The 25,302-nt window shown below is 39.8% G+C and overlaps 2 protein-coding genes and 1 long non-coding RNA gene across 7 annotated transcripts; 1 reads left to right on the top strand and 2 right to left on the bottom strand.

Moving 5' to 3' along the window:
• Positions 1–418: 418 nt before the first annotated feature.
• On the bottom strand, positions 419–14,203 carry rab11fip1b (RAB11 family interacting protein 1 (class I) b). 2 transcript variants are annotated; one of them, XM_031277947.2, is made up of 6 exons: positions 13,576–14,203; positions 5,512–5,939; positions 3,652–5,413; positions 1,997–2,791; positions 1,469–1,578; positions 419–1,340 (listed from the first exon to the last, which is right to left on the bottom strand). In XM_031277947.2, exons 1-6 carry the CDS (start codon positions 13,935–13,937, stop codon positions 1,132–1,134), a joined length of 3,666 nt encoding a protein of 1,221 aa, XP_031133807.1. In that variant the 5' UTR covers positions 13,938–14,203; the 3' UTR covers positions 419–1,131. The 2 variants fall into 2 exon arrangements, with proteins under 2 accessions (XP_031133807.1, XP_031133806.1); XM_031277946.2 differs by having other exon boundaries at positions 419–1,338; positions 1,464–1,578; positions 13,576–14,202.
• Positions 14,204–15,551: 1,348 nt separating this feature from the next.
• On the bottom strand, positions 15,552–23,588 carry gpat4 (glycerol-3-phosphate acyltransferase 4). 4 transcript variants are annotated; one of them, XM_031277942.2, is made up of 13 exons: positions 23,231–23,588; positions 21,699–22,002; positions 19,401–19,470; positions 18,993–19,290; positions 18,817–18,891; positions 18,545–18,634; positions 18,229–18,322; positions 17,827–17,942; positions 16,983–17,038; positions 16,801–16,886; positions 16,604–16,732; positions 16,376–16,455; positions 15,552–15,840 (listed from the first exon to the last, which is right to left on the bottom strand). In XM_031277942.2, exons 2-13 carry the CDS (start codon positions 21,864–21,866, stop codon positions 15,648–15,650), a joined length of 1,455 nt encoding a protein of 484 aa, XP_031133802.1. In that variant the 5' UTR covers positions 21,867–22,002; positions 23,231–23,588; the 3' UTR covers positions 15,552–15,647. The 4 variants fall into 4 exon arrangements, with proteins under 4 accessions (XP_031133802.1, XP_035847391.1, XP_031133801.1 ...); XM_035991498.1 differs by having other exon boundaries at positions 21,699–21,996; XM_031277941.2 differs by having other exon boundaries at positions 21,699–21,972.
• On the top strand, positions 22,140–22,481 carry LOC116035042. The gene is made up of 2 exons (XR_004101258.1): positions 22,140–22,291; positions 22,338–22,481. It is a non-coding gene; the product is annotated as an uncharacterized LOC116035042 (long non-coding RNA).
• Positions 23,589–25,302: the final 1,714 nt, after the last annotated feature.

Raw genomic sequence — 25,302 nt, 5'->3', positions numbered from 1 at the left:
TATGTCCGGGTAGATACAGACTTTTAGGATGTCGATGGTTCCGCCTGATCCTGTATATACAGCACACACCACTGTAGGCACGACAGTTATCCAAGGTTGCACAAAGTGAGATTTTCTCTGTCCTCACTGGTGATAAAACTATAACCTTAACATTTAATTCACTGTACTAGACATGGGAATTTAGGCTATTGGAACAAACATGTCTCTTTTAGACAATCTATAATCCTAAATTAGTAAATTCAGATAATGATTTTGGTAGATATTAGGAACTGTTAAAATGAGGACATAACTAGGAAAACTACCAGAAGGATACATATAGAGATCGCTAATAGCACACAATAATAATCCACAATATTGTATATACAAATAAAACTACAAAGAGAGCTAGACATGATTGATCAGGAATGGCAAAATGTCCGTTCATCAGAACAATTTTAATATGCATATCCATAACTCAGTACAGTACAATAATTCAGTGTACATCATGTTAATAGTTTAAGCTGAGTAAAGTGCCTTTTGGGGGTTAGTGGAATCACGTAAACAGATATTCAGTAGAAGAGCAAGACATAAGTGCATAGTTTTGACAGTAAAATAAGGCTTTTTTCATATTGGATAAAGACAAGAAGCCGTTTCTTAATACCATTAAATACAGCAATTAAGTTTAACATGTTGGCAACATTTATCAAAGTAATTTCTATAAATTCTAGAAATGTATGCTCAACATGAAAATAGTTATAACAAATACACAGAAGAGGTTGATTCAGCGTCAGACATACATACTGTAGCAAAGTGTCAAAATAGTTCTAAATATTTAGAAAAATGTAGAATATCTTTGTACTTATTAACATCTTTGAAAATTAACATAATCCCCCAATTGAAGCTCTTAGCTGAAGATGAAACCATTTCTGCAAGATGTCTTTTACAACATTAAATATTCATCACTATTCATTTGCCTGTATGGGGAACTTGAACTCCACTGTTCAAGCCGTGTAAACCTAAACTTTTACTCCAGTTACCTTCCATATTATAATCCACAAGTATTTCGAAGTATCTGTTGTGGTAATGTCAGATTACTGGGTCTGAACTGATTAGGTACAGCGGAAATAAAAAAAGGGTCAGCTGAGAATCCACCTAGGCAGCTTTCTTCAGAGAGTTCAGGGACATGAGAATACTTGGTTTCTCTTCTATGACGCGCACAAGCAAGTTGTCAATGTACTGCTCCAGCTCGGATATCTTTTTGTCTTTATCGGACAGCTGGGTTTCTTGTTTGAGCACCAGAGAGATAAGTTCCTCCCGAGTCAGCTGGGAGTAGGGCCCTTTTAGCCCAGTGTCCTTTACCTGTGAGAGTGCATGGAGAATATGTATGTACATATTAAAAACACAGAAAATTTCCTTGGTTAATTTAGAGATAGACAATTATTTTACCACCATACATTTTTTTGGTTAAAAAGAAAAAAAGATACCTTTGTTTTCTCCTGAACCTGACACAGGATTCCAGTGGACTTGTTATCATTTTCCCCTGGAACGACTGAAATAGACTGCTGTTTCATAGGATTAAGGGGTTTTACAGGCTGAAGCCTGCAATGACATAAAAAGAAAGATGTAGGCAGTGGCTGGATGGTAATGAAAGGTGAAAGGTGTATTGGTGTGCAAGTATGAGTCAGTTACAGGGCTGTATCATTTCTCTAGACAATCAAAGAGTAACCGGTTATTCATCAATCAATAGTCAAACAGAATACGGTAGTTTGTATTCATACTGCAGGCTCATTTCATCCACACCAACCTCATGAGACACAACACAAGCAATGCTGAGTGAGTATAATAAATAATATAAATGAACAGATGAATCATAGAAGTCTACATTAGAAATGTGTGTAATGATTCTTTTTCCTTTCATGAAAGGCATGATATTGGGAGCTAGTGGTGTGTGATCTATAATATATGAAGAGATGGATGAGTTGTATACATATTCTGTAGAGGATCTGAACTGTCTCACCTGCGTGAAGTAATAGGAGGCCCCTCCTTCTTGCCACTTGCTTCCTCCCCAGCACTCTGCACTGCCGCAGGCTGGGACTCTTGTAGTGGAGCCTCCTGGACATGCACAGGACTTATGGCCTCTGACTCGGGGTCACATGCACTGTTATCAGGTATGGTCACAGGAAGTGGCGGAGCGCGGGCCTTTGGGGATTTGATTTTTACTTGAGAGGCGGCATCTTTATCAGCAGCTTGTGACACGACTGGAGGCCATTGTACTGAACCAGTATTACCAGAGGTTGTTGCATCATCTTGGGCTACATTTTCATCTTCGTCGTCTTCAAATGGATTTAAGCCATAAACGATTGGGAATTGTTTCGCCTCTGAGCCACATTCATGGGAAATGTTGCCATCAGAAGACAGTGCTGCATTGTGTTCAGATGATGGCCCTTCTTCCACAGAACGAGGTCTAGACGGCGCTGGACGTTTACTGTGTTTGGCTCCATTTGATGTTTCTTTAGTGGAACTACTTTGCATCATGCTCTGGGTGTTCTTTGTATCTGTGGGAGACCTACTCAGAGGAGCGATCATTTGCACTGAGCGCTGAGGGAGAACAGTTTTGATGTCTTTGGCTTTACTTTTGTTAATTTGTGCCAGATGTGGTGTAGATCCATGCTGCTCCCCCTGAGCCTGTCTCTCAGCTGGATTCCTTCCTGGAGGCTGTGGAGCCAACCTCCTCTCCCGTTGAGTACTAATAAGATTCTTTTCATCAGTGGAAAAGGGCTTGCTTCCCACCAATGATGCAGCAGATTGAACCCTGGATATGAGACACAGAACAAATGAAATGTAAGCGTTATTTAAAAATGGTCTCATGGGAAGGACAAAATATGCCTTTTCTAGGATGTTGAAAATGAGATATTAAAATCTAAAATATTGTGTTGCAAAATTAAAGAACAAACAAAGGACAACACAGAATGTTCCTTTTGAAAAAGCAGTGTATAGGTAAGGCAATGTAATGTAGTAAGATGCAGTAATATAATAAAGGATAACAGCTTTTAAAATACCAATCAAATGTCATCCTAAGATCTCTGTGAAATCACCACCAACCTTCACTGTTACCCAATACACTTTACCCATTGTTTCAAGTCATTTTCACTCACTGTTCATATGAGACATGCTTTAATGAGTTGAGACTGCAATGAGCACCCGATCTCAGATGACAAGAAACTTATCCACACGTGTATGTGTCCACATGCTCATGCAACCTCTAACACACAAACAAGCACCAAGCCATGCAATTTTCATGACGGTGTCAATTTTAGGTTGCGTTTAAAAGAGAAGTGCTGAGATGAAGTGTTGTAACGGACTGAAAAACAGAAGATGAACTACAGTCAGATAACACTTTCTGCGCATGGAAATGACTTTGACTTTATATCATTTCCATCAGGTATTCAAATTTAGTGTCACTACCTCTGCCGTTTTGTTCCTAGTCCTGTTCTGTTCCTGATAACTAAGGCAGGTTTACTGAACTCCCATCTAGTTTAAACCTGTTTCACTGTACAACACACACAACCTTCACAGTTTCCCACAGGTGGATTTTTAAACAGGTTCCAACTATGGAAACATAATGTTGAATTTTGTCAAATACATTTTGAAATGTGAGTTGTAAATTCTAACCTTTGTTGGGTAGTTGACCCCTTGGCTGTGTTGCTGTCGAGTCCAGCGGGAGAGTCGGGAAGCTTTTCAAAGGGATTATTTGAAAAGTTTTCATCAAATGGATTAGAAGTGATTCCTGCAGGGCTCTCCACAGCCACTTTAGGTTTCTTCCCTAAAGCGTTGAGTTTGGTTTGATTGTCCTTCTGTTCCTCTGCTTCCCTTATTAACTTCTCTATCTCCAGCTTCCTGGCCTCCTCTTCTGTTCTCTCCTTTTCAGCTTCCTCCTCCATCCTAATCCTCTTCTCTTCCTCCTTTTTAATTTTCTCCTCTTCCTCAATCCGTCTCCTCTCTTGTTCCTCTTGTCTATTTTTTTCCTCTACCAATCTCTCATGTTCTTCCTTTTCCTTTCTAGCTGTCTCCTCTTCCTCTTTTCTCCTATCCTCCATCCTAATCCTTTCCTCTTCCTCCCTTTTTTCTTCTTCCTCAATTCTCCTCCTTTCTTGTTCTTCTATCCTCTTTTTCTCTGCTGACTTCTCACGCTCTACTTCTTGCCTCCTAACCCTCTCCTCTTCTTTCTTCCTCGTCTCTTCCTCCACCCTTATCCTTTCCTCTTGTCTCATCTTCTCCTCTGCCTCAATCGTTTTCCTTTCTTCCTCCTCTAGTTTCATTTTCTCTACTAATCTCTCATAGTCTTCCTTTTCCCTCCTAGCCTTCTCTTCATCCTCTTTCTTAATCCTTTCCTCTTCCTCCCTTCGCCTCCTTTCTTGTTCCTCAAGCCTCCTTTTTTCCTCACGCTCCTCTTTTTGGATTCTCACCATCTCCTCTTCCTCTCGTCTCCTCCTCTCTTCCTCAGCCATCTCCTCCTCCCTCCTGATCCTCTCCTCTTCCTCCTTTCTAACTCTCTCTTTTTCAATCATCTCTTCTTCCTCCATTCTTCTCTTTTCCTCTGCTAATTTACGCTGCTCTTCTTGTCTCCTTGCTCTCTCCACATCCTCATGTCTCCTCTCTTCCTGAGCCCTTTCCTCCTCCATCCTAATCCTTTCCTCTTCCTCCCTTCGCCTCCTTTCTTGTTCCTCAAGTCTCCTCTTTTCCTCACGCTCCTCTTCTTGTCTTCTCACCCTCTCCTCTTCCTCTCGCTTCCTCCTCTCTTCATCAACCCTCTCCTCCCTCCTGATCCTCTCCTCTTCTTCCTTTCTAACTTTCTCTTCTTGTTGTTCCTCTAGTCTCTTCTTTTCCTTTGCTAATCGCTCACGCTCATCTTCTCTCCTGACCCTCTCCTTTTCCTGAGCTCTTTCTTCCTCCTGTCTTCTGATCCGTTCCTCTTCCTCCCTTTTAACTTTCTCTTCCTCAGTCCTCTTTTCTTCTTCCTCTTGTCTCTTCTTCTTCTCCTCAGCCAACCTCTCAAGCTCTTTTTCTTGTCTCTTAATCCTTTCCTCTTCCTCCCTTCTTAGTTCACCCACATCCTCTTTAATATGCTCTCCTTCCTCCTCCTCCTCCTCCTCCTCTGTCCATGGTGAATATTGCCTCACTGCCCTCAGTGAATCAACAGATGGAGGAGAGCTTTCAGGGACGTCCTCCATGGATCCGTGGCCTGAACTGGCCAGACTGAAGTTGGAGCCGATGCGAGACGTCCGGGGCGGCTGCTCTTCACAGTATACATGACTGCCATTGATGCACAAATTACTCTGTTCTGCAGTGCCATGTTTTTGGTGACCAGAGGAGGAATCTTTGCTGTCTGAGCTGCCTGAGCGTTTATGTATCAGGAACTTGAACTTCTTTTTACCTGGAAGGACATGGGACAGTTAACATACGTGTAATGACACGAAGGACAAGAAAAAACAGATGAAATATAGGAGTAAATTGAAAACTGTTGCTCCCAACCTTCAGAGGAATCCACATTTAGACCAGACGACTGACTGCCGCTCAGTGAGGAGTTCTTCGCAGGCAGAACAGACATGGACTGAGACATGTTCCTCTGCAGGTTAGACTTGGTAGAAAACAAAGACTTCATCTTATGTTTCTTCTTTTTCTCGCCTGTGTCAGCATCTTCCTCGGCGTCCTGGTTTCCCTCCTCCTCGCTGTCTGTCAGAACCTGGGTGAAGGATGGCACCAGGATAGACGCAGTATCAGATTCCTTTTTCTTGCCACGCACTTTATCCTTGAACTTGCCCAGGCGAGATCTGGATTTGCCGGCAGCGGACAGGTCAAACATGCTGGCAGTCATGTTGTTTCTCATGAACTGGATGTCCACAAGCACCTCTCCTCTGTCTTTGTCTGCCTTGCCAGTCTTGTCCAGCAACTTAAACCACCTGTTAAAGAGAGGCATCTTATAAGAATAACTTTTTTTTTAATACATGTTACCAGATACATAATCCCCAAATCTCTGTCACCAACTTCCTGTTTCAGTGTTCTCTAAGGTTAAAAACAATTCTTAGACCAGCAATAACAGCAATTTGTTTGACCACTAGGGGGCAGTGGAAATAAGACAATCACATTTTAAGTTGATATGGCAAACTTTTACACATGCAGAGCAACATTATTCATTTCGAGTTGAGTCAGTGTCCACCTGGTGAATGTATGTCCAGTATCCACTCTTTTAGCACCATTTCTGAGCTCTACCAACTCCTGAGAGAAATATCTCTTTAGCTGCTAGCAGGTAGTGTAAAGTGGGTTTTTGGAGATTTTTACATAAAATAGCTTCCTGCTGCGACTGAAAATGGTGCTATGCAAGTGGTGAGATTGAACCAATTAACTATAAAAAGGAAAAGTTACAGGGCGCACAGCTAAACAATGAGTGTAACACTCTATAAAGCAGACTATTGGCTTAAAGGAATAACAGACACAGACTGTACAGTATGTGGATGTTTAGTCCTCGTCAGTTTCTTTGTGGAAACTATGATCCATCCCGTAGCAAATGGAGAGTGACTCAGTAGCCACTTGAATGTTTTTGGAAAGTCGGTAAGGGTTTAAGCACAACCAGCAAACTGACCATGGGGGAAAGTTTTAAAAATAATACTGTTCTGCCTGTGGCAGCCTCTAATGTGGGAACGTTTGGAATAATTCTGTGTATACTTTTACCAATATTTGACAGCCTTTATCAAATACATCAAATCATTATAATAAGTACTATGATTAGACTTGTAGCATAGATTTATACCTAGCAGGCTCTCTCTCTGATAGCTTGTGACCCACTATGCCTTGGAGACACGTCACGCTCAACCTTGTGCATACTGCATGTTTCCAGACATCAAACCCTGCAGACATCCAATGGACCAGTCGGCTTCTTAAAAGAGGCAGTTTTTAATCAAACAAGATTAGCTCTTCTTGTCAAGTTAACAGGAAATCAATCTGCTATAAACCTCATCACCTAACAGGAACCCAACATAAACACTATAGCTACAACCTCAAACTAGCAAACCTAAAATGTAAGTCTTGTAATGACAGGTAAAAAAGCCTAAACCAACTCATTAAGATGTCCACTGAGCCCAGGTTCTGTCAACTTTGAACTGCTTCTGCGTCATAGTCCAACACTAACAGAAGGGTTTCAGAATAACCAGGATACTTGAACAGAACGAAAAGGAGCAGTCAGCATAAAAAGTGCCCATCAGGCAGAAATCTGAGGTCAGCTCACCACTGAACAAACAACTCCAACTGAAATCTGGATTCCTGGGGAAATGAGGAAGGGACGGTGGGTGCATTCCTGTGTGTGTGTGTGTGTGTGTGTGTGTGTGTGTGTGTGTGTGTGTGTGTGTGTGTGTGTGTGTGTGTCTGTGTGTGTGTGTGTGTAGAGCATATTTCTGTGTTGTAGCGGCATAAAAAAAAATTGAACAATAATTGTTCTTTGAATGTGCAAAGGAAAAGTTTAAAATTAACAGATTTGGATAAACAAAATGTGGTTTTAAAATCATTACTCAATATTGTGATTGTCTAAATATAGTGTTTTGTGTTTATATGCCATAAACAGTACTTTCCCCCCCTCATTTTTACACAACACCTCTCCCTGAGATGCAACTGATATAGACCCAAAAGTATCTTTTTTATTTCTCAGTGGCACTGAATCAGATATGTTGCGATTCACCCTCCTCCTCCCTCCTCTACAATGCTTCAGATGTATTGCACAAACAAATTAAGGAGGGAAACTTCCTTTCCTGGAAGTTGCCAAATGGGTAAGACTGCTGTCACAGCTCCCCTGCCTCCTACTGCAGATAAGTAATGGGATGTAATCTGTAAATTTCAGGCCTTGACATCATAAATATTCCACTGTGGGACTTCTTGCCTGATGAACATCCTTCAGCAAAACACTGCTAGATAGATATTGCATTTATTTATCATGTAAATGTAGATAGGTGTTCTGTAGCCGTTATGTCCGTATTGCCATGCACAGTGATATTTATATGTGGTACAAAGTTATTAAAAGAATATTTCACCTGATCCCTCTGTGGCATCATATCATCCTTTTTAAATATTTTTAACGGTTATACAATTCCTCTCTCGCCTCAATATGGCTAACAATACAAATAATATCTTAGCAAATGGTAGCTGATGGTTAACAGTATAGTATGGAAGGGCTTGACATTAAGTCTATGTTATTTATAGACCTTAGCCTTTTCACGACACATAAATAATGACGATCCTAAACGGGGATTAGCTAACAGCAGCGGACAAGTTGTAAACACAACACTGACATATTACAACTGAATGTATCAAACTTGTTAGCAAACCAATGCCTTTCTACACATCCAGTACACACACAGAGCAATATAGGCATTCACTTGGAGTTACATTTCTGACCACCCTGGTGAATTTAAGTCTAATATTCACTCTCCTTTTAGCTCTGTTTTTGTCTCCACCAACACCTTCGGGAAACATCTGGCTAATCAGCTGCTAAATGCGTCATTATGTTCACCAGCTAACTGCTAACTTCTTCATCTAACGTCTCTGTGTGTGTGTGTGTGTGTGTGTGTGTGTGTGTGTGTGTGTGTGTGTGTGTGTGTGTGTGTGTGTGTGTGTGTGCGTGTGTGAGAGAGACATTGCAGCATACAGATGGTTTTAGAGCTTTTTTTGCAGAAAAACATCTGTGTGGTGTGGCTGAAAAGGATGATAGGATGAAAGTACAAGCATCAAAACAGTGAGCTTAAAGATGTTTTAAAGCTCTGTAGATTTGAGGGGAACTGCAGAGTTGGGTAATAATTCTCTGTGGGTTCATCACTATAAATAGTCAGTGATCTACTGTTAATATAAAAACATTGATTACAGCCTCTTTAAAAAGTTTTTTTAAAAGCTTATTCTTGACCCTGGTAACTGAAGCTTTAAATATTGTCATAAATTAAACTAATATTTCAACCTCATTTCAGCTTCACTTCAAGGAAGACTATAATCACCTTGATCCATTTTTAAAAAGGCTCATAAACACCCAACTGCTTAAAGCGCAACTCTTGCCAAAATGCAACCTAAGATCTTTTTGTGAACCCGAGTCAAACTTTCGTTTAAAAAGCAATATTAGGACGGAAACGCCACTTTTAAGATTTACCGTATTTTCGTTTTTCGGTCAAATGGCCTTTTGAATGGGAGTGCTAGGGGCACTACAAAAATCGCTATTTTTAAAACACTAAGAAGGCTCAACACAACATGAAACTTTGCTCAAAGTATCACCAGGGGCTCTACACATGAACTCGAGCATTGAGAACACCGGAGCGACCGGAAACACCAACTGCTAAAGTGAGTCGTTCAAAACCTTTTAGTAAACTGTGTACACAAACAATGTTCTCAATGCTCAAAGTTCATGTGTAGAGCCCCTGGTGATACTTCGAGCAAAGTTTCATGTTGTGTCGAGCCTTCTTAGTGTTTTAAAAATAGCAATTTTGATGCGATCATGGTAGTGCCCCTAGCACTCCCATTCAAAAGGCCATTTGACCAAAAAACGTAAATACGGTGAATCTTAAAAGTGGCGTTTCCGTCCTAATTATGCTTTTAAACAAAAGTTTGACTTGGGTACATTCACAAAACTTGGGTGCATTTTGGCAAGAGTTGCGCTTTAATTTTAAACATCTACAATTACATGGCTGGGTTGGCTCAGTGGGTAGAGCAGGCGCACATACAGTATACTTGGAGGTTTATGCCTCGACGCAGAAGTCCAGGGTTCGAATCCAACCTGTGACGATTTCCTGCATGTCTTCCCTCCCTCTCCCCTTTCTCACCTAGCTGTCCTGTCAAAATAAGGCAGAAATGCCCCACAAAAAAAATAAATAAATAAATAAATAAATATATATAATAATAATAATAATAATAATAATAATAATAATAATAATAATAATATCGACAATTACATGCCAACACAAACTGCCCAACCCTCTGACACTCATATTTGAGTACTTTATTTAGTATTGATTCTGAAAAAAACAGTACTTTGAAAACCAACTATTTTATTCAATATAAAAAGTATTAGTATAGTATACCATATAGCACAATATTAGTATATTGTACAAGCAGTATGGTAAATTTGTATAATTCCAATAAAGCACTGTGTGCTTTACTGTACTATACAGTTGTATAGCAGTGTGGTAAGGTATATAGTATTATATTATACTACTGTTGTGTCTTACTTATTAACACCAACAATTTACAGCCCCTATAGCATAGTGAACTATACTATAACTGCTCGATACTATAGCATACAATACTATAACATGGTCCTATATTATACTATACTGAAATGTACAGTATAATCACAACCCTGACCTTTGAAGTACTGTACTTTGCTGATCCGACACATGCCACAAACACAAACACATCCCACATGAAAAAAAAGAGAAGTAGTAAGCTAGTTCAGTTAAAACAGAAGGGAAGTTACAAAAGTGTTTGGGCGTTAGCCGGTTGGGGTAAGCAGTGTGCAGAAGGAGGCTTTCCACTTGTGCCTGGATTATAATGATGATGCCATTAAACTCCGTAATCTCACACCCCTGTTAGGAGTAGAAAGTGTTCTGCTCTGCTGTACAGACAGAACCACAAGAGGATAATGGGTGACTCAACATTCTGTAAATGTATTCTACTTTCTGCACACACACATCCTTCCATGTGAAGCCTGAACTACTGATAAGACAATGCGTGGCTCAAGCCTTTCTTATCACAGAGCACAGCTGTGTGAGTGGGAGAAGAGCTGAGTGAGAAAAAAATAACAGTGATAACATCCAAGGACCAAAACTGTCCAGGGCTCATTGTATCAGACCTCATCCATGAGTCAGAAAGGCTAAAAATGAAAGCCTGTGCAAAGGAACTAGAGTGAACAAGAAATTCCCTTTCTAACCAAAATCAATCACACAATACATGCTATGTCAAGGAAATATAGAAAAAAAAAAATACAGTAAAGCTGTTTCAAATGACAAAATGCTGGACAGAAGTTGTGCTCTCAAGCCTGGCAGCAGATTAATAGAGGCACTGCAATAAATGTGATTCAGCCTGTCAGTAGCCTCACTGATGTGGCTATTACAATGCCCTTGTAGTTGATTAAAATAGGCCTTTTTCCCAGAAGACATTTGGGCATGTCGGGTTAAAAAAAAACAAATAGACATAAACAAAAAGTGAATTTTTTAAAATAAATAACCTAAATACATTCCTATGCATTTTGTTAATTTCCACCTGTGCTGATATTGCTCAAGACTGTTGAGTGACAACTTTACTAACAGTAGTTAAAAAAAATAAATAGTAAAATTTGGTGGAATAATTCTACCTCAAACAGTAGAGCTGTTGTACTGGCAGCTTGTGGAACATGTTTGTCTGTCGGGGGGGGGGTCAGTGGTCGGTACACAGTGGTCTTGCTCAGAAAAACTGACCTTGCTAGATCGTTTCTGTTGCCATCACCGTTTGCTTTTCATAGATAAAAACAGGCAGGAATGTGTGGCTGAAGCTGGATTCAAACCTCAGTGTCAAGGTGCATTCACATAACTCACAGAGGACCACAGAAAGAGCAACAGAAAACAAGTTGAGCATTTACTTAAAACCAGCTTAAGCATGTTTGCTGATTTCACAAAAAAACTGTTTTGGGGTAAGAATCCTCATAAAACTACATGCAAAAATGCAAATCTCTACAGCAGTCCTCAAGTGAGACAAACCAATATCTGATTTTTTGGATGACACATTGCCAAAAAGAGCAGATGTAATAAGATATACTACAAAACCCAAACCAGTGCACAGTTAAACATGCAGAGTAAGGCCAGGCGTTCAGCCTAGCATGCTGAGAGAGTTGGACAACAGCCAAATCCGAGAAGCAGGTAGAAAAGTATGAAAAGTTATGTGTGACCAAATGCATTTTAATCAGCTCACTTCATGCTCTATTTTAAGTGGGTTGCCTATTTGCTCTGATTTATAAAAGGTTTGCCATTAGTATGAACAGACAGCAAATCTATATTGCTTTATGATGAACAAAACATGAGCAGTAATGAACATCAAATCTAGCCTTGCTGGACTAAATTACAACTCATGCAATGATGCAAGACATCAAGCAAACAGAGACCCAAACAACATCAAACAACCCTGGAGAAGGAAGTGTTTGTGTGGGTTTGTGTTTGTGAATTTAGGCTGGTATGCAGTCTGCTTCTGTATAATACCGGTCACACGGTGGGGGACTAAAATACTCAGAAACAGCTTAGTACAACAAAACATTTTACATTCTTACTATAGACATGGCTGACGGGTTTTCCATATCTTGAATTAAAGTGTTAAACATTTTTCACAGACGAGCATATTTTCTGCTTAAAGGAGCAGGTATATTCGCTATTAGTGAGACCATACAGTAGTACCAGCCAGGCCTGTAAAACCAATCAACCAAATCCCTGCAGTTGATGGGGAATCTGTCTGTTGTTGACAAGTTCAGTCAATGAAAGACTGAATCCTTTGACTCACGTCTTTTGCCTGAGTAAGTAATGCTGATCATAGGCTGTTTGTGTGTCTGTCTGTCTGTCTGTGTGTGTGTGTATTCAAATACCTCACTGGAAAAAAAAAAAATCTTTAACATATTCATTCATATGGCGATGCTAATCTACAGTTTTCACAGATGATGCATGATTTTATTACGGTTATAAAAAACAAACATAAAAAAACATGGTTTGTAGGATTTAATAGGGATTATGGCGTTTTGCTGCAGTATTAATCAGCAACCAGAAGTTGTTCCCCTGTGGTGCAAATGAAAATTCAAGTAACTAAAGGCTTTATTTCACCTCCCATGATTTCCTCATTTACATGCAGCTAAAAGGGAATAGCTTAGAGTAACATCTGCCCCAAAAATTGCATAGCCTGAATGCAGTCTCATATTCAGAGGACTGGGTTGTTTAAAGCTCCTTAAAATACAGTGATCACGTGGGTTATTTTTTAAGGAGAAACACTTTTTTTCATAAGCAACACTTGTCTGCCCTCAGGGTCAGCAGCAGAGAAGATTGATTGCTCAAAGAAACTTCAAAAAGATGATTTCTTTTGAACTACTGGGTTATCCCACCATGTGACAAGCTCAATGATGCCTCCTTTAAATGAGAGTTAATGGTATGTGTTCAGTAGAGGCTTTAAGACCATTAGTCGATATCATTAGTTAATTGACAGAAAATGTTTCAGCAACTGCAGTTTCTTATGTGATTATTTCTGAGGTTTTTTGTCTTCTATGAAGACAAGTATAAGTAAATATACGTATATTTGGGTTTTGGGTGAACAAAACAAGACATGTCTAATAATGACTGGACATTCTGGGATCTTGTGATGGGGAGTTTGAATACTTGCTGACATAGACCACACAATTAATGGAGAAACTGATCTGTCTTATAAAATATAGTCTATATATTAACATAATGGTTAGTTTCAGCCCTTATATATATCTCTTATTACATCCATTTCGTTTATCTAGCTTTTCACATCATTTCTATTCAAATAATGTCCTTTTAACATCCTGCTGTGTGCACTCACTTTGTCTTGTCGCGGGTTTTGTCCTCACTGAGCTGCAGCAGGTTGATGACAGCCTGTCCCAGCAGTTTGTCCGGACCCATCAGGGCTCGGTGCAGGACTTGGACATGCAGCGTGCAGCGTTCCGTGCCTCCCCCACCTCCACCGCCCAGAGGTAGCAGCGGCGGCAGGTCAAAAGCGGCCTCCTCCTTCCACACCGGTGCCACGCTCTTCTCCACCACCGAGGTCTGAAACTTCTCCTTGCCCACTTGCATGAGCGCGTACGCGTCGTTAGTGCCGCTTTTCCCCTTAATCCTCAGGCCTCTGGCTTGGAGTACCGTTACCTGGACGCTTGTGGGACACCACTGCAGATCCGCCAGAGACATGCTGACACTACTTGTTGCTGGACTAACACCGCACAAAAATTAAATCCCAAACCAAAAAGCTGCGAAGTTTAGCGTGGGTTTACCGTGAGACTGACCCGGACGCGAGGGAAAGTTTTTTTTCCCCATGAGCTTCGGTGATCTTGAGGAAACAGCTGATTGGGCGTGGTTACACCGAGAGGGGTCCTTGGTTAAAACGAGACACTCCCCCAGATTAACAGATTACATGAAACCAATTTGACACGCTGCTTGGACCATTCACACCACAACAATCATTTACTGGAGCCACTAGGCCACACCTGATCCATGTTGACACCTGCCAGAGTTAATCAGCATCACAGCTGCATTTAAATGAGGACTTGACTCATTGATTGATTGACTGTTTTTAATATTTCCATTAAAGACATATTTATGCAAATTTCAGTAGGTTCTGTGATAATTCATAGTCACAGTTCCATCTATCTACTCCTACTTTAACGTCTTTCTGATCTATGTCTGAAAACATGCGACGTCTGCTCTAACTGTGTTGTGGAGGGAGGACAGGATAACTGACAAGCTGATAGGGTTCATATGGTTGGATTCAGTTTCACATGCAGCTTCAGTTTGAATCTTAATCAGGCTGCAGTGCCAGTGTCTGCAAGGATTTTACATGGACTGAATGCTCTCAAATACCTTGAATGTGATATGAATGAATCGATGGACTGGCCACCTTCTCAGAGTTGATTCCTTGCATGTAGGCTACCTCAATGCATGCTGGGATAAACCCTCAATTCCCATGAGCCTAAACAGGATTAGGTGGGTATGGAAAACGCATGTATTGTAGACAGTTATACATCTTAAATCAGTCGGTGTATGTTACTAATGCCACAATATGCACGATAGTTCATGTCTGAACACTGACTCCTACTGTTCAAGAAAGGGAACAAAATGAACATGTTTCTAGTTATGTTCCTTTGCATCAATCTAAATCTCAAATCCTTCAAAGACAGACTTTTCTAACAACCTGAGACAAACAAATTGGAAACCTATATTATCATGGCTTACATTGTGTGATAGGACTGAACATTTTTTTATCTCACTTTCATTGCTTCCTGATGCCCAGCGAAGATTAAAGGCCAGGACACATATAGAGCCCTGAGCCAATTAGCAAGGTGACGCACTGCCACTGTCTGACGGTGATGTAACGACTGTAGTACTAGGTACTAAAAATAGTCACAGATTTCTTAATGGCTGTGCACCTGTTAAAAGAATCTCCAAAATAATTTTGTATTCTTTACAAAGAGGTCAGTGTTTTTAGAAGATAATGTGTTTTAATCAGATATAGAACAAGCACACAAGGCAGGAAAATTCATGTCACTATAGGACTTTGATCTATGAACAATTAGTTAACAAAGACCTATTAGCATTTTTATGTCATTCAGTGGTTAAGCTTACCTTCCTCCTAATTTCACATCATACAAACTATGTAAATAAATATATACTGTGTGTGTATATATATATATATATATATATATATATATATATTTTACACCGATAACATAAAAATCTAAACAATTAAATACTTTTCTTCACACAGGAGTCTAGGAAAAATGACAGTTACAGTAATAATCTATATAACTTTCTACTTCTGATAATTCCCAATCACCATTATGTAAGAAGTCACTGTATGAGATTAAGAGTCTGTATTTATAACATCATACATTCACTATGTCCTCATTGTCCTTTTGTTGAATCTTGATTGCTTTCATCCTCTGGATTTTCATCCTCCTCTTGATTTTCATCCTCTAAATGCATGTCGTCACTTTGCTCCCCCTCGTCCTGCTCCCCTACAAGAACTTTACTGTAAAGTTTCTGCTGCTCTTCTTTAAAAGCGTCTTTCACTTTTGCTCGTTTAAGCCCTCCATCCCTGAGAGCACACGGGTGAGAAAAGAAAAAGAGAATCACACACAGCCTCAACACAGTGTCATTAGCTACTTCAAACACTTACTACAAACAACTGAAGGGAACAACTTAGATTGACCCCATGAATTACCTTCATGGTGTAATTCTGCAGTTTCTATCCAAGCTAAAAGCCAATAACAATGTGTTTTGTGAATCTGCATCTGCGTTTCATGCCATTGGAAACCTTACTTTCTAATTTTATTTATCTATCTTCTGAGACTTTCTTTCTACATTTTCCCCCACCATTTGAGGTTTGACTGGCATTCTCCTAATTACTGTACGTCATCTTGTTGCACTCTCTTCTTCTGCAATGGTATAATGGCATCTGATGGGAGAATTAGCGAAACCAGCTGCTTATCTTGATGAACCAACTCCTAATATTCACACAGTAGTGGATGGAAACGCGTATACCTACATTTACATAATCTTCTGCAGATTTTCTGATAATTCATTCAAATGTGCCCTACATTTGGATGGAAACTTGGCTAATAATGACTCACCAAATGAGATCCACTAATCCTCCTTGAGCAGCTATGGCTGCTTTCACTCTGTTGGCAAACTGCATCGCATCCTCCCCTTCCTTCACCGGGACAATAAAAAAGAACAGGCAAGCAAAGGTGGAAAAAGTACTCCAGTAGATAGAATAAACAATAGATGATTAGAAAGTTCTATCACTGATTTTGATTATACGCCATATTTCTTTGCAAGGTTGTGACATAGAGTTTCACCTCTCTGTTCATGGGCGGCAGGTACCAAACACTGCAGACAATGGCCCAGCTGCTCATCATCCTCAGCAGATAATTCACCAAGCCAAACTTACTGCTGTTCCAGAAAGCATCCCCAAACCGTGGATCATACTGCAAGATGGACATAAAGTCATATCAAGCGTAAGTAAGAGCAAAATAAGCAGAAAACAAGTTCCTACCTTAATGGCAACTGGATAGACTGTGCAGGCAATTTCAAAGCTGCCCTTTTTGAACATCATCACTGATGTGTTGTTGATGCAAGTACCTGTAGAAGACACAGTGTGAAGCTCTTATCGACACTACACACCAAATGTTGTGGGCTCTACACGTGTGTTTATAAGAATTATATCATCATACACACCCTCAGGGAAGATCAGGATGGGCTGTTTCGTTTTGTCAGCAACATGATCGCTTAGTCTGAAATTAAAAAGCATAAGTGATCAATATATATATTATTATTATTTTTTTTTTTTAAAGAATCTTGCCATAAGCCTCATTTCTAGAGTTTAAGCCAAATGATGTTCAATCTAACTGCTACTATTATAGCAACAACTAAAACCAAATAATTATATATTCATACTCCATGGCCTATCAAGTTGAAATATCCCTATAGTGCTTATTGATTACATGAATGTGGTTATATACTGCATTTTTAAATGCTAATAAAAAGCAAGTTCTATCCACAACCTGCTACAGACTATTCCAGTTTTATTTTAGACTAGCAGACATACATACATACATACATACATACATGTGGGGTTTATTAAAATGCATGTTTAGAGCAAGGATTAAAAAATGAACAGAATACCAAGATATCTGACTGTTTGATGTAATATACTCACAGCGCTGCCATCTGACTGACCAATGTATTTTGTCAGGAGGCCTTTGCCCATGACAAAAACACATTTCTATTATGTGTGTATCATGTGTGTTGTACCTCATGTTTAAGTCACAATATAACAAATGTGTCTAAGCCACAATCAAATGTTTTAACCACAACTTCATATTTCAATACATTTTAAAACTTGACTTTAACCCATGCGCACCAAGTTAGTTGACACTCATATACAGGGGTGAACAAAATGTATTGTGTATTCAAATTCAATACACACTGAGGTGATGATACGTGGTTGCACATCAGCAGTACTGACCATAATGCAACTGGACATAAGAGCAAAGCAAACACTGAGAAGATGCATTGTTACCTTTTGGCCACTAGGTGTCTGTCTTTGACTTCTGATCTTTCGAACCAGATGTGAGGAGAGGATTTGACCATGGCTCGCTGCATCATTCCCATCAACCCTCCATGTACCTGGCCAACCTGAAAGATGCGTTAGACTCACTTTCAGCTCAAAACAATATCTCTAACTATCTCCAATTTTTTTTTAATAATCATTCATTCTTGGTTACTGTGTCATCTTCTCTTGATTTTTGTCTGGTTGGGTGGTGATGACGAGGGGTGGGGGGTATGTTCATGTTGCAAATTGTATGTTTTGTGTTGTGTTAAAATAAAAATAGTTTCTCATAAAAAATAATCATTAATTCTTATGAAGACCGAATAACCACAGTCACTCACAGAATACAGAGACACACACAAACTTGTCTACCATAGAGTAGCAGCCATCATTGGCCAAGATGATGACATCAATGGGTGTTGTGTGATTGGACACACAGATACCGCCATTCTTTGGTTTGTTCTCTCTGAAATTAAACGAGTGCGTTTGACACAAACATACGACTTTGTGAGAGGCAACTGTACGCCATACACACTTCAATGCTTGCCATTATGTTCTTTGAAATGGAGACATTTACAAAAAGCTGTTAACTTGTCAATATTACTGTTGTGATAATTATAATGAATTAAGTCAAATAAAATGTCTCCTAGGAAGCTGCCATTGTTCCTGAATATAGCATATGTTGTACCTGTTATGATAGGTGATGATTGCTGTAAGAGCTCGCACACAGATGCGGAAACACATCAGATGAACCTTCTCACTCAGGTAGAACCTTAACCTGAAGACATGCAGCATAATGCCACAATTACTCCAGTCCCCTTAGGGTGTATACTTCAAGGTTACATTTTGGTTCAATAAACGTGGTTACACTGAGTCAGTCATATTGCTTTTGATTTTTCTTAATAGGGACCTGACTTCATGTGCATGCCTGAACTTTTATGAGAATTGGGGGAAACTTACTCTCTATTTGGTAAAAAGCCCACCAAAGTAGTCAGGACTACAAGCAGACTAATGCCAGTGATGGCCAGAGTAACCCTGCAGAAAAATAGAAATTATATTTGACTCAAGACTGAACCTGTACGATGAGATGAATCTTATTGCCTCTAACACATAACCTGCCTGTGTGCTGCTCTGACCTTAGAGGCAGCAGGATGCCGTAGCGGATGAGGACTCCCAGGCCCCACAGGACAGTGAGTCTCAGACTGATATGACGGAAGTTGTAGTTGCTTCGAGTCAGTAAGTTCCAGCTCTCCAGTTCCTGGGCCGAAAAGCGCTTGGTCACCTCATCATCCAAGATGCTCTCCACACCTCTCCGGCAGAAGTAGAAGATGTCAGCCATCTCAAACTCCGGCTCTGAGCGCGGACAGCTGGCAGAACCTCGGAGCTCCTGGAGCTCCTGCTGCAAGGACGATGGTGATTCTTTGGCTATGATTCCTACAATGGGAACAACAACAAGAAAGACATGCATTTCAGTTAAGGGTCAAAATAATACAGGTACATTAAAACATTCATGACTGAGAAATATTGAAATATTACGCATTTACCATTGCTATATGGTTTATGGAGTTGCTGATTCTTTTCCTTTGCTCCCATCTCCATCCGTGAGGTTGCCCACTAATTTAGGAAAAAACATTCAGCTGTAATGTTTGACATACTGCAAAGTTACCCCTATTATCCACTGGGCGCGTCTGCACTGCGTTCCGGATGCGCCGCAGCCCCCGCGAGCAATAACAGCCATTCAAGTCAATGGTTGATATTCCACCAGCTGGGTGAAGCGGCTCTCCGCTCCACTAAAGATACGAAAATAACTATACTACTACTACAAACTACTAACTATACTTATAATAAACACGTGATTGTTCTGTAAAGTACTTGTAGAGACAATATAATCTGCGAGTCGGGCAGGCAAGATGCTCCGCTTCTGAGGCGCTCCCGGTGTGGTATGGCGCGTGGCAGAAGAAAACCGGAAGGCAGCTGGAACGCAGCACAGACGTGCCCAGTGGAAAATCAGGGTAAGAGTGGGAACTGAAGACTTAATTCGATATACTGCTGCTGACTAGCAGCTACTGTAAGAAGGTGGATGAGCAGTAATAAACACTGCAGGCCTCCAAATTGCATTCAATGTTAGAGATTCAAAGAGGATATGAGCAGCATAGGATGTGATATGATCAGAGTGATTAAATTATGCAACATGATCCCTAGAGACAGAGAGACAGAGAGACAGCTCTGCAACAAATAACATATTTTCCCGAGAAGCTTGCAGCTGAGAAAACAATGTAGAGAAATTGCAGAAACATTCAACACTATTCTGGTCCAGTTTCAGTTTAAAACCCTTAGTGTGACTTACTGAAGAATAAATAGGTCAGATCGCCTGATGTGTACTCTAAATAACACACCAGTGTGCATTCCAGCAGGGCTATAGCTCATGGAAAACAAACTATTTAAAATTGTAAAGTACACTACATACACACACTCACTCACACTACGCCAACAAGTACTCCCAGGCCTGCTGCAAGAAGCCAAGATGATTGACACTACCGAAGGCTTACCAGCCTTGCATGGGCTGATTTGGCAGTGCAGATAGGCCATGAAAGCCAGCCTGCCAGACACAAAGCTTCCTGTTCCATCCGGGAACACCACACATCTATTCCCTAAAGGAGGTGCCCAGACCTAAATTAAGATAGTAGAACCATTCAGATGGTACAGACTAAATAGCAATAATATCAAGTACGTCAGTAGAATGGCAGAGTGCCACAATTGCCATGATGCTGCCATGTCACAGGTAGTATTTGACCATACATAAAGGCAGAGGAATACCAGCGTATATTGGTCCATTGTAAAACATCTACAACAAACTATCTTTAAGCTCTCTGGGTTAAACCCAAACTACTGTATAGTAGTCTGATAGTAGTAGTAGTCTGATTTTTGCTAGGCTCAATGTCAGACACCTGATTGGACAAAGCAGAAAGAATCTTTCCATCATAAACCTGCATTGTGTCAAAAGAGCCTGCAGCTCATCTCACCCTCCTGGCAGAAGCCAAAAGAAAGACAGTCTTGATTGACAGCTAATTCAGATTGACCAGCTCCAGGGGCTCAAACGGGCCTTATCCAGAGAACCAAATCCAACAGTAGGACAAGCACCTTATAACAACTGCCTTCAAACTGTACTGCATCATTCAGGAATTGGTAAAGCAGTTTGCAATCCTGCTCAGACAACAGGTATGTCCCTAATTGTTCATCTTTAATCGTGACTGTCATTATCCTGAGTGTAGAAGGGGAGTTCTAACAACTCCTACAGAAATTGTAGGACCACAGGGGCTGAGCTTGTGAGGAGAACTGCCTTAGGTTCTCTGTACCACATCTCAAAAATCCTCCAACTATGTCACTAGATAAACTTCATCCCAGGGGTCTAAGCTCCCTGCAGTATCTTCACCACCTCAGATGGCAGCCCCATGGCTAAAAGCTTGTTCCTCCCTGGGGTCTGTCCCAAAACCCAAGTGCCTGAGAAAAGGGAGGCAGCAACATGGCCTGTGCCTCTATCAGTCCCCCTGAGCTGGTAGAACCCAGGGGTCCCATTTGATGGGGAATTCATTTTTTTGTTTTTGTTTTTGAGATTACCCACTGCCATAACTATTATGTGCAAAAATCTACTAATGTTGTATCTCAAAGGATTCTAATATATTACTGCAGCAGTTAGAATATTTGTTCCAAAATGTTGTACAATAAATACATAAACCAACCTTTTCAGTTCACCATACCCCTGGTTCAACAACATTTCAATACAAAGGACTTTGATTTTGTATAATTTGAATAATATTGTGCATCACAAAGACCGAGCTCACCGCAAAGATCTTGAGAAGTGTCCTCATGTAGAGTCTGCGGATACCAAAAGAGACTCCAAGTACAGCTGGCACAATTATGAAGACAAACAGAAGAGTCAACCAGGCAGTGATGGAGATGCCAAGACATCTGCACAGCAGGTTGTCACCAGGAAACGTAAACCAAGTCATGCTACTCAACAGCCGGAGAGACACAGAGAGCAAAGAGGCTGCACACCACGACAGCTTTAGGCCAAGTCCTCTGGTCCGTTTGAAGAGTCTGTGTCCAAAGCAGACGCTGAAATGTACATTAACTCATTGTCTGCATCTGATCAAAGACAGCACAAAATATCAAGATCAGTCATCATGCTGCCTCTAACAATATGATCCCCCGTGTTCCATTTCAGGTGACTTGTTCTACATTGTGATTGACTTTAAATTACTACTTTGCTGATGGCCAATATGTAAGGTAGGTTTTCACACACATATTTCCACTCATAAATAATTATTATATTGACATATTATGATATGATTATGATATAATCAAGCATCCTGGGGCTACAGTTTAATACTAATATAATATTGCCCTAGGTACCCCTCCCCTGGACACTGCATTGGTAGATCTGAGTGGTCTACTGTTGTTGGGGAACTTATGTTACTGAGGGCCATTACTGAAAGACAGTTGAAGTGCAATACTTACCCATATTAGGGGTGATCTCATTTTCCTTTATGAATACACTGACTTTTTGTGACAGCATGCATAAGAGTTATTCAGCTTTTTTAACAATATAACAGCTATTGCCTTTGCCTTATTATAGAAAAACTGGAATAACTCTAATGCAAGCTGTCAGAAATCAGAAGTATTTTTTGAGTTATACAACCACAGCTTCAGTTTACTTGTATCTGTTGCATCTTGCATAGCTGTGTAGTTTAAAATATGAAATATTGTCAATGTCTATGAATTGAATGATGAAAATAACTTTAAGAATACAGCTGTCCATGGCTTTGTGTGAGCAGAGTGATGCAATTTAAGGGACACATAAATGTTCAATAATTGCAGCTGTAATGTTAGTTCTGGAGTAATTACCAATTACAAGTAACTAACTGACTAGTTTATGGGACCAAACACTTATGTGTAATTAACAATGATTAGGCTAACGTTACAGTAGAGACAAGCACCTAATTCAGATTTAATTAAGTACAGTAAGTGGTCATTAGCTAGCTTCACTGATACCAAGCAACGCTACGTTGTAAGCATAGTCACTAAGTTAACGTTAACGCTATGTTATTTATTTAGTTAACGTTACCAACCGAATTTAAATAACACTAACAGCAAATTGTACATGCTTAACGTTTCATCAATAGCATCCTGGAACACATTAACTCACTCTGCCGGTATGTTATTGACTATTAACGTTAGTAAGTTTAGATAAGTTTGGTTGGTAACATGCTAACGTTAGTTTACAAGATAGCTGCTAGGATAATAAAGCTCACTTTTGACCCACGGCTAACGGCTAATAATGTGTTAACGTTAGCTACTGGGTAACAGCTCTTACCGTCCTCCGGATTTAACGCTAGTCGTGTGCCGGAGGAGGATTGAGATGATAGGCGGTCAGGTAGTTCTACATCTGGACAGTCCAGGCTGAAGTACAGGGATCTCTGACACTGTGCTGGCTCTACAGGCTAGGCTAGCAACATGCTAAGTACAACTGCAGACAGAGTTCTATGGAGTCGAGTCGTCATAGCATCAGGTGGCCAATGATGACCCATCACTGCCTTACTGCCTCACGCACTGTGGGAAGAACATTTACAGTAATCTGTCTGATAATAGTGTAGCTAGCTAGTGGTCCAAAATCATCTGTCAAAGCTTCGTCTGTATTGATGATGTAGCTACTATGTACTGACCTACAGTCTATATGGTACTGACCCTAACTGTGTTTAATGCGTTCACAGTGCAAAATGACAACATGAGGAAATAATATTATGAGAAATTATTATTACCAGCATGTAGTGGGCTATCCATCAATAATAATGGTTAACGAATGCTAACAAAAATAAGCAATGTGATACTAGTGGAAACCATATGATGATAATAGCCTTTATAATATTGTGGGAAGTAGTTGGCTCTCACTGCTACTCATTACTGAGTCTTATCATTTGAACAAACCTTTAAACGTTTGCTGTCACTGCATACATTGCATGGTGTTATAAGTTTCATCCTCTATGAAAAACATTTTATTCACACTGAAAAATCCATTTTAGGGGAGGGGAGGGAATTATGGCCTAAAAGCCTAGTTGGCTTTTACTCATCAAAAGTAGTCAATGAGAAAGACCGTTGTGTTTATACTACAGAAGACTTGCCAGTGTGCTGCTTAAACATATTTTTGCAAATTTCAGAATTGTATTTGTCTATATCTTAATTTGGTGTGCCTCATTCCACATTTAAAGAAATTATTCCTTTTGCTAAACTACACTAAATGTTTGATGAAGCTCATTTTGGCTTTTGAAACATAACATCTCAGACTTGAGTTTGTCTTGCCTACAGACTTTGCTGGCTTTGAGGAGTTTAATTTTCTCCATCATTCCAAATATTGTCATACAAGGGTCAAGTTTATTTTGATCTTCTTAAGAAGAGGTTTCTAATTTTGTTCATTTTTCACCTGATGTGTTGGAGTTAAACTCACATGGTCGTAATTTGTATATAGTTAATTTGCCTAATTCTCTGTGGCATAACCCTAACTTTAAAAACAAAGACAAGAGTCACCATAATTTGGCTGTCTGGACAGATTCATGTCCCCACAATATTGTTAAGACAACACACACACACACTATTCTACAGACATTGGTTCTATGCTCAAGTTCCAATAAAAACCTTTATTTTTATATATATTCTGCTACAAATGTCAGTTGTTTCTTGCATGCATAGTTTCACACACTTAAGACAAGTAAAATCACAAAGTAAAATTTCTTTTTTTCTTCTTCATGCATATACCCCCCTCCATTTATAAACAGTCAACCAATAATTTAGCTGCCCCAGGAACCACGAAGGGCATTTCAAGCAGCCATTTTGAAAATATAATCCAATGGATCATATTTCTAAAAAACACCGCATACACTTATTACACTGAATAAGACTCAAATAATATTCTTGTAAACTTTCTTTGGCTTTTTTCCATAAAGAAGCGAATGCTGCTTCTATACAAATATATATAATGAAAGTAAGAGGGTAAATAAATTGGTATTAGAGCTTATGCTAGGGGCAGTTTATGGATGAGGTTAATTGTTCAAGTCATCTTGAGGTATTAAAGTTAAAAATGTAAATGTTGCACCAAAGTGAAAATCACTTCAGAACTGTGCCATAGACTTGGTAAACTCACAAAACCCCAATAAACAAGTACATTTATCAAATCTCTCTGATAAAAATGAAAGCATGAACAGAATCTCTCTTTCATGTATAGTTTTAACGCTCTGTTAAAGGTATACTGTAGATAATCTGTCAAACTCTGTATATTCATGCAGAGTAATATTCAGAATTTCTAAAACAAACATGTAATTAAAAAGGCCTATCGCAGTAGTCAAGATTCACTGTAGAGAATTTCCTTCAGGAATGTTTGCAGTTGAAGGAGTG

The sequence above is a fragment of the Sander lucioperca genome, chromosome 1 (genome assembly GCF_008315115.2).
Source record: "Sander lucioperca isolate FBNREF2018 chromosome 1, SLUC_FBN_1.2, whole genome shotgun sequence".
NCBI lineage: Eukaryota > Metazoa > Chordata > Actinopteri > Perciformes > Percidae > Sander > Sander lucioperca.
This window is presented reverse-complemented; position numbering and strand designations above follow the sequence as displayed.